Source organism: Austrofundulus limnaeus, unplaced genomic scaffold (assembly GCF_001266775.1).
Source record: "Austrofundulus limnaeus strain Quisiro unplaced genomic scaffold, Austrofundulus_limnaeus-1.0 Scaffold2, whole genome shotgun sequence".
NCBI classification, from domain to species: domain Eukaryota; kingdom Metazoa; phylum Chordata; class Actinopteri; order Cyprinodontiformes; family Rivulidae; genus Austrofundulus; species Austrofundulus limnaeus.
Window position 1 is genome coordinate 3,292,000 of NW_013952404.1, and position 9,235 is coordinate 3,301,234.

At 40.1% G+C, this 9,235-nt stretch overlaps 2 protein-coding genes across 4 annotated transcripts; one reads left to right on the forward strand and one right to left on the reverse strand.

The window, feature by feature from the left end:
• Positions 1 to 423: 423 nt before the first annotated feature.
• On the forward strand, positions 424 to 3,999 carry tmem54a (transmembrane protein 54a). 2 transcript variants are annotated; one of them, XM_014011014.1, is made up of 6 exons: positions 424 to 533; positions 1,926 to 2,122; positions 2,354 to 2,413; positions 2,552 to 2,749; positions 2,822 to 2,956; positions 3,186 to 3,999. In XM_014011014.1, exons 1-6 carry the CDS (start codon positions 509 to 511, stop codon positions 3,315 to 3,317), a joined length of 747 nt encoding a protein of 248 aa, XP_013866468.1. In that variant the 5' UTR covers positions 424 to 508; the 3' UTR covers positions 3,318 to 3,999. The 2 variants fall into 2 exon arrangements, with proteins under 2 accessions (XP_013866468.1, XP_013866476.1); XM_014011022.1 differs by lacking the exon at positions 424 to 533 and adding an exon at positions 539 to 669.
• LOC106519358 (probable histone deacetylase 1-B) lies at positions 3,629 to 8,803 on the reverse strand. 2 transcript variants are annotated; one of them, XM_014011003.1, is made up of 14 exons: positions 8,624 to 8,803; positions 7,878 to 7,990; positions 7,680 to 7,797; positions 7,530 to 7,604; positions 7,312 to 7,450; positions 7,068 to 7,209; positions 6,899 to 6,991; positions 6,711 to 6,819; positions 6,475 to 6,615; positions 5,238 to 5,346; positions 4,954 to 5,081; positions 4,708 to 4,857; positions 4,506 to 4,557; positions 3,629 to 4,414 (listed from the first exon to the last, which is right to left on the reverse strand). In XM_014011003.1, exons 1-14 carry the CDS (start codon positions 8,673 to 8,675, stop codon positions 4,387 to 4,389), a joined length of 1,449 nt encoding a protein of 482 aa, XP_013866457.1. In that variant the 5' UTR covers positions 8,676 to 8,803; the 3' UTR covers positions 3,629 to 4,386. The 2 variants fall into 2 exon arrangements, with proteins under 2 accessions (XP_013866457.1, XP_013866452.1); XM_014010998.1 differs by having other exon boundaries at positions 4,690 to 4,857; positions 8,624 to 8,802.
• Positions 8,804 to 9,235: the final 432 nt, after the last annotated feature.

Consider the following 9,235-nt stretch of genomic DNA (forward strand, 5'->3'; position numbering starts at 1 on the left):
GAGTTACAGGTGCTGGAGCAAAAAGTGTTACAACCATACCCGGTCTCCCCTATTTATACTTCTCATTCAACCACAATTAAATTAACTTTATCTAGTAGGCACAATTTATATGGATAGTATTTATTTTTTTTACAATAACAAGCTGAAATGAAAACAAGCAAAATGAAATAAAAGTAACCAATTTCTATTTCTTGTCTTTTAAAAACTGCAAGGAGTAAAAAGTACAGATAACTGTGTGAAAATGTAAGAAGTAGTAGTAAAAATAATTACTCAAGTACAGATACCTAAAAATTGTACTTAAATAAAGTAACAAAGTATTTGCACTTAGTTACTTTACAACTCTGTAATTAGGATAATTAAGGCTAATTGTATTCTTTTGCATTTCCCTGCTGCTGAAATAACTTTTAGTTTCTTGCATATTAAATAAACTATCTACCTACCCGCCCTTCTACCTGACAGCTGCAGTGTTATTTGCCTGTTGTGGGCGGGGCTTCCGCTCAGGCAGGTGATGGGCGGGGCCTTTTTGTCCTCAGGTGAGTGGCGTTTGAGGAAGTTGAGGATCCACCAAAGCTGAAGCGGTAACAAGTCGTCAGAAATGGTTTTGGTTACAACTTTCACAACAGTGTTTATGATCTGAAAGGGGTTGAGAATCCACCATGGCCGGGTCAGGTACGTGGCTGCGCTCTGACTGGTGGGAGCTGTGGGGGGGACTGGGGGGTGAAAGGGGAGGGGGGATTTTCCAGGTGTTGTTGTGAAACTTTTAGGCGTGGTCTGTGTGTTAACGTTGGTTGCTTCAGCTGAGCAGCAAGGTTTTGTGGTTGTTTGTGTTTTCTTTGAAAGCTTTCTTTGTATCAGAGGGAAAACCGAAAACCCAGCTGTTGATTGTGGGATGATCATAATAAAGCTATACTTCAGTGTCAGGCCTGTTTTATGGATTTATGCAAGTTTTATTCCATTATTATTGCTCAGATCTCCATTTTCAACTGAACTGGATTGAACCAATTGAACTGGAACAATGTAACTGGATCAGAWATGGACTGGTTGCTTCTTAAAAATGAGTTTAGGTGTTAAATTTGCATGATATAACTAAGCTGAATTGAGGTTTATGACCGTTTAAAGATAACTTTAATGAGTTGCCTTTTGATGTTCTGATACTTTTATTCTACATGTACTTGTTTATTTTCCAACACAAGTAGAAATGTGATGAATAAGCTGACAAACTTAAAGTATTGTTTTATTAAAATACGTAAAAAGAACTATCCAAGTTGCACCCTAAACTAAAATTACTTATTTCACATGTAAAGTATAAAGTAAGCCATTATTATTATTATTATTATTATTATTATTATTATTGTTAGTGCTATTCTTTGTAACAACGTATAATGGACAGAGTCTGTCTTTAATATAACTAAAATTAAAAACACAGCCAGTATTTGCAGACTTGAAGAGAAGATGCACAGCAGCAGCTACCTGACACCACCTGACCGACCCCTCAGCTCCGGTGAATGTGGCGTTTGAGGTTCAAACACCTCACGCCCAAGGCTTTGTCTTGTTTTGGCTCAGGATCAGTTTACTGGGCCTCGATGTGGCTTCTTTGCATTTCCCTCAGAGTAAAAACAGAAACTGAGCAAAAACTGTCCCTGCACCGCCGCCCTGCTGCTGCACACAGGATGAGCTCATCGGCCACCACTGGATTGTTCTCAAGGGCTTCCGCAATATTTTTGTAAATTTGTCACTTCTGTTCTGTTTCACTGAGGCCTCAGTACTGTAATGARCTCCCATCTGCATCCAACAAGACAGAGCCTGTCTCTGCAAACTCTAAATGTAAAGTAACAAGTTGTGGCATGGATAGTTTGCGCTTTAAATGTTCTCTTTACGGATGTMATCCCTCATTTATAAAAACAAYACATTTCTGCATTCACCAGGACTGTGCTGCGCCAGCCTCAAAGATGGCAAAGTTCTGATGAAGATGGGGCTGGCCCTGGTTCTAGTGGGCCATGTCAATTTCCTTCTGGGCGCCCTGGTGCACGGCGCCGTGCTCCGACACATCCATGTTCGAAACAGGGTCGGGACTCTGTTGTACGCCATTTCCAACATCATAGCCATCGTGGCAGGTCTGATGGTGAGTGAAATCATTGTAAAATTGTAAACTATTTATCAAACATAAAGCAATTTAATCCAGTAGTTTTCCAGACACACTGATAACACTGGCTGCATTCAATGGCAACTTATCTTCATGCTTTACCCAACAAATYTGAGTGTAACTACAAAACAATATCAAAAGTGTGTGTTTTGGATGCGGACTCATAAATGTTGCATCACTCGTCTGATTATCCTGCTTGTGTCTCTTCAGGGAATAATTAGTGGAATAACAGCCATCGTTCTGTCTAAAAACAAGAAAGTCAAGACCCTGGTAAATACTTCTCCCACCTCTGTCATTTGCTGGCTCCTGTAGGGACATGTCTGCTCTGACACTAAACTCACGTCAGATTTCACTCGACATGCTTTGAATCGCTTCTGTGACTGAGAAACGTGTAATTTGTCTTTCCAGATGTGGGTTCTGCTGGTCTTCAGCTTCCTGACAGGTCTGTTAGGAATCGCCTCGGCCACAGGGTTGGCAGCTTCTGCGATTAGGACTTTAGTCTTTAAAGGAATGAAAATTCTACAGACCCACTGCAACACCCCAAATAAAGAAGTCGCCTCATCGAGCATCACATTCGAGTGTCCTTTTGATCCAACTCGTCTTTATGTAGGTTGTTTTCCTTCTTTCATCAGGTTTAAAAAAAAACACATTTAATGATCTTTTTTGTGTGTTATTCAGGAGACTATAATAGTTTTGTGGGTGCCTCTTGTCGTCATGTCCRTTGTGGAATCAGTGTTCGCCTTTCGCTGCTTTTCTGCCTGCACCTCCTTCCTGTACCTGTGTCCGTGCAGGAGGAAGCCCCTCCAGTCCAGGGTAAGCAGCCGCATATTTTATCATGTGCACGAGGCTGGGTTTGCCCCCTCTCCTCTTTTTTTTAAGCAAGTGTATCTCATTATAAAATAAAAAAAGGTTAATATATTACATATAATGTAATACTTMTTAGATGTGTGTAAAAATAAACCCTTGATTAGTCGGATTAAGCTTTTGTCACGAATCAATCCAGAATTAAGTTTCCATTAAATAATTTTACACTACGTTTCAGGTGCGTGGACAGAAAAAAGTTGAAACCCCGGCTCCGGCTCCAGAACCAGAGACCGAAGCCGAGGACGGACCCACCGAGCAGGACGACCTGCTGCGCAGTAACTCTACGGCTCAGCAAAGTGACTGGGTCTAATGAGATTCCTCGCCGTGTAAAAAGAGAGTTCTGTTACACAGTTTGAAGATATTTGGATTTAAACATAAAAAAGCAGCCTCTTATTACCATTTATGCTCTTCAGTTCACTGCGGCATGAAATACTGTTACTCTGCTTTGAAATACTCGTCTTGTTCAAAAATTTGCTTTGTGTATTTTTACTTTTTTATATGTTTTTTAACGAACTGTACATCAGAAAGCAGACATTGCCTTTTTTTATGCTTATTAAAAACAATGTTTGAGCCCATTCTCAGCTCATGTTGGTGTGGTCGAATTTAAATATTAGCCAGCAGTTAAGTGGAACACGTTTACTAAATGTTTTCAGAATACAAATATATAAATATATACAATGAATATTTTAACATTTGCTTTGCCCCTTACGAGGACGCAAAGCCCAACACCAGGGATCTGTTCGAAGAAACATTTGGGAAACTATAGGCAAGAGTTCTAGAAATTTGCCCCAAAAAATGTCCCCCCCTTTTGAAATGGATACTGAATTGTAACCTAAATTTTATGTATTAAAAAAAGCAGTTTGTTTACAATGTGCCATGTAAAAAGATAAGTTTAAGCAGAAATTTTACCAAAAAAAAGCATTGGTTATTTCTACATCATTCAACTACATCTGGAAAAGGCACAAAACAAAAGTGGGAGTGAAAAAAAAAAAGGTACCAAAAAATATCTGACTTAAATAAAATCCAGATATATTTATATATAAAAAAACACACAAGCTAAGCCATTTTTCACAGAGTTGTTCACAAGGACAGAGCGAATACTTTAGCATTAAAGGATTAACTTCTTTTTTTGTTTGACAAAACCAAGACTCAAAAAATAAACTTGTGTTCCAAAAAAAAACAACCTGAAAAAGTTACAAAGGTGTTCTTAAAAAAACAAAACATTTGTATCTCCATCCCATTCAGAGGAGGTTTGAAAAAGGAACAGTCCTTCACTGGTTTCCACTGCAGCAGTCCAAAACTTATTTAAGGAAAAAAAAAAAAACTCTTTAATATCAGCGGTGATCCGGTTTAATTGGTGTCACTCGGTGCTGAGAACCTCAAGATGTCTTGGTTTCCTCTTTTGGCCTAAAGGACCAGGATTAAAGGAATGATTAACGCCTCCTGTTCACCGCCTCCAGGGCATCATGGGTAATAAGTGTGTGCAGTGTTTTCTCACTTTGACGTGTCCATTTTCTCCTCCTCTGGCACCTTCTCCTCTTCTTTAATGTCTTTGGAACAACGAAATAAAAAAAAATCAAGAAACTTCTTTAATAAAAGAAAAAGAATTCTTCAGAAGAACTGTCAGAACTTAAGAGTGAGGATGAGATGAAAAAAAGGGGAAATTAATGAAATCTTGATACCTTTTATTTCCTCCTCACCTTTCTTCTTCTCTTCTCCCTCCTTCTCTCCGTCAGTTTTGGCTCGCTTGGCTTTCTTGTAGCTGGCTGTGTTCCTGCGGCCTCCTTCGCCTTCATCCTCGGAGTCGGAGAACTCTTCCTCACACGCTATCCTTTTGTCTTGAGCGCGAACTAACAGTCGTGAGAGGACAGGGTTCAATCAAAGCATTTCACTCATTTAGAAATTTAAGCTGCAAGGGAATCGATCTGGAGAAAGTTTTTATTTACTAGATATGCGCTTGTTGGGATCTTCCTCCTCGTCTCCGCTGTCCTCCTGCATGGCATCTTCTGGGATGGCCTGCATCTGGACACCAGGGGCGTGAGGCAGCATTCGCAAGTTCTCAAACAAGCGCTGCCTGAAAAAGAAAAAAAAAAAAAAAAGCATAAATACAGACAAAAAAACACACAAAGTAATATAGTAACATCTTCAAAAAACTTGTGACAGCCGCCTTTATGCAACTTCTCTAATTAATCTCACAAAAATGGATATTTAATTGGTTTCAAGAACTCACTTGATCTTCTCCAGGTAGTCATTCGTGTTCTGGTTCGTCATGTTGGAGGGACTGATGTGCAACTTGAAGTCTGGTCCAAAGTACTCGAAATAGTCATTGTAAGGCAGCTCTGTCACGTAAAGAGGAAAGATTTATGATTAATGTACACTTTTAACCAAATACTCTTGTGCTTTTATAGAGCGTTGGAGCAAAACAAACAAACAAAATTTGTCTGAACAAGAGCTGAAACAACCAGTTAGAGCAGTAAAAAGAYGGCATTTTAAAAAGGTAATACTGTTGCAGAAAGCACAGAGAGAAAGTGAGGACACTTAAGGGCTCGACACGCGGGAGGCGACGTAGCTCGCTCTCCATTCATTTCCTATGGAGCCTGTGCGGTGAGGCGACAATCGCTTGCCCTCCTCCAGCYAAGCGACCGGYGAAAATAGTGCATGTGAAATTTCGCGCTCGTACACGTAGACGTGCACACGCGAGCTTGCGACGCGACATATGAAAGTTGAAAAATGTTCAACTTTTATCGCTGTCGCTTAGCGTACAACCAATCAGCGAGGGTTTCATTGACTGAACAATGAGAGGAGAGCATGCTACACACTGCAGCTAGCTAACACTTTCACCAAGTGATTACTAAAAAAGGCAGCTTTGTGGGAATTTATTGCCACCAGGGTGAAGTTTATGGTAGGTTTTTCCTCATAAAACTGTATCTTGATGTGTGTTTGTTTTTCAATATCATTAGCATCGCAAGACTTGTTTAGTTTACACGTCCGTAATGCACACCCSCCTTCAGAGTCAAGAACCAATCAAATTTTGTGAAGACAAGCGATCTGAGAGTGCGATTCGCAACGCTGCGATCGCTATCACGTCCCGTGTGTCGGGTTTCACCCTGGCTGCGATGACAGCCGTTAATCGCTGTTGTTTGTTGCTGCCCGTGTGTCGAGCCCTTTAGCAATAAATCTGCTAATTAAAATATTTATTCTCCTAGCAGTTCATTTTGATGCGATGGCTACATAATGAAGCTTTAAAATGCGACACATTTAAACAGTTAGATGGTTTAAAAATTTAAAAAAAAATCCCTCAAAACTCAAGAGTGTTTCTGGAAAACGTAAACCTGTWCAATTGAATCTTCATACTTTTAAACTCGCTTTTATAAACTGAGCATTCTCTTTTCTTTAATCAGTTTTGAGTTCTTTTGTGCGTTTATTTATTATATTTACTGTCAGAGCGACGCAAGAACAAGACATACCGTTAGGGATGGAGCAATCCAGGGCCACAGCGGTCTCGAACGTCCAGCAGCGCGCCACGTTGCGGATGGTGTAACCGCCTCCGCCCAGCATCAGCAGCGGCAGGTTGAAGCCCTTTATGTACTCCACACATTTGGCATGGCCTAAGCAAACAGGAACAAATGATTAAAAACACCACAGATACTACAGAAAACTGCTCGTAACATCACAAGTCAACACGCTCGTTAAMTTAACGTGCCTTTGATGGTGAGGTTAAAGCAACCGAGCCTGTCCCCCGACAGAGAATCAGCTCCACACTGGAGGACCACCGCACTGGGCTGATACATCTCCATCACTTTGGCCATGATCTGCAGGAAACAAGAGTTCTAAATAACGTTTCCTGCGCATGAAAAGAAATCATAACTATGACATTACAGAAGTTCTCACCGGTTTAAATATGGCTTCATAAGACTCGTCATCAATCCCATCCCTCAGCGGATAATTCACAGCATAATATTTGCCTTTGCCAGCACCGATGTCCTAAAAAAAGACAAATAAGTATCAATTAAATATGTTGGAACTTGGATTTTTAAATACACAGTCACCAGAGACGTACCCTWAGATCACCGGTGCCAGGGAAGTACTCCCCATACTTGTGGAAAGACACAGTCATGACACGATCAGTGGTGTAGAACGCCTCCTCCACACCATCTCCATGATGGATGTCAATATCAATGTAAAGAACTCTCTGGTGGTACCTGAAAATTAAACATAGTTTTGGGAGTTCAACGTGATCAGCCTAGCATTTACAAACTGCTAAATTTAAAGCGATGCTTATTTTTCCAAAGGTTTCCGCTCACTTCAACAGCTCCAGAATAGCCAGGACGATGTCGTTGACGTAGCAGAACCCGGAGGCCTCGGACTTCTTGGCGTGATGCAGACCTCCGGCCCAGTTGATCGCGATGTCTGTCTGCTGCTTGTTCAACTTCACTGCGCCGGCTGGAGCACAGGGAAASAGGGAATTCAGAGTCTGATAAGGTTATTGACATTTTTTGAGATTTAAAAAAAAAAAACTTACCAACTGAGCCTCCAGCTGAGAGTTGGCAAAACTCAAATAAACCATCAAACACTGGACAGTCCTCTCCCACATTAACTGTAAAATAAACACACACACAGCCAGCCTTAGCATTATGTCTCTAAATAAAGTAACTTATCTGACCAAACTCACATCTCTGCATTTGTTTGCTGTATTCTGACATGTTGTCTGGTCTGATGGAGCGCAAGAACTTGATATAATCATCGCTGTGATACTTGGTCATCTCTTCTCCGCTGGCTTTGTGCGGACGCTGCGACACAGAAAATGGATCAGATCTTCAGACACACATGAAAAGGAGAACACATATACAAACAGTTTGATTCGTCATACGTATATCTCCATCTTTCTGTAGAGGCCATAGTTGAGCAGTAGGTTGTGTGTCATGCGGATGCGGTGGGGCTTCATGGGATGGCCCTGACCGTAGTAATAATTCCCAACATCACCTAAAGAGTATTAAAAAAATACAAAAACAGTATGCTAGTGTTTTAGTTTTTTGTACTTAAATAACAAAATACGACAATAGAAAAGAAAAACACTACTTGAACAGACAAGAATGCAGAAAAAACGGAAGTGCAGACATTTATCAATCAATATAAATATTTGTTAGAATTTGCACATCTAAAATACTGAAATCAGTTTTGATTTAAAAGTAACTAAACTGGACAATTAACTTTTTGGACCACCGAACTATTAATGTCGATTCGAAATACCAAGGTTTCTAGAAGAAAAAAACATGAGCTCTTCCTAAACTGATAACTAATTTTATTGACAATGAACTCACATCCCCATTGTTAGCGCGCTAGCTAGTTGACTAATCCAACCAAAGTRCTAATACCTCAGCAAAAATGGGTTAAACTGCATTTTAAGAACCAGATATGTCTTAGCGAAGCCACTTAAACATTTTAAGGCGTAATTTCTCCGACATAAACGCCAGGCTGAGATGATGAGRGCGTCTCACGTTAGCTATGCTAGCTAAGCTTAGCAGGAGGTGAACGAAACTATGGGTGCTGCAAAAACCGACGCATTTCGTCCAAAAATGCGCCCGTTTGCTGAAGTGCAAACAGTTGTGTACTCACCATCATAGTAATAGCAAACTTTTTTCTTTGTTCCTTGGGAAGTAAATGCCATTTTTATGTCCTTTTTTTTTGTTGTTGGCTGGCGTTTTATCGCGCACACACTGTAGAAGAGGAGGCTACGGCGATCAGTGATGATGAACAGACTGTAACTCCGGCGGTTGTCCACAGGGGGCGACAGAGTTCACAGCACGAGATCTCTAATTCCAATTTTAAGAGCAGATTCAGTTTGTCGTTTGCATTTTAATTGACTGAGCTTGATTTTTTTTTTCAGTTTGTCAGCTTTTAGATTCTGTTTCACACATTTATTGTGAATCTAAGCAAAAGAAAGTAATCCAATGTAGAAAAATATATTTTAAAGTTGACAAAAGTAGTTTATCTGTCTATTATCAATATACTGTTTGCATGAGACTGTCTTAAGCTCCTGCCTGTGTTGACATGCACAACAAATAAAAGAGATTTAGAAATGAAAGAATCTTATTTTCTGATTAAATAAAGTTGTAGATAAATAAATAAACACATCATAGCTGCACATCAAATAAACCAGAGTTCCTCTCAACACTTCATTTACTCTACCGAGCTGCATTTCATGAGTAAGTCTTGATTATTTTAGAA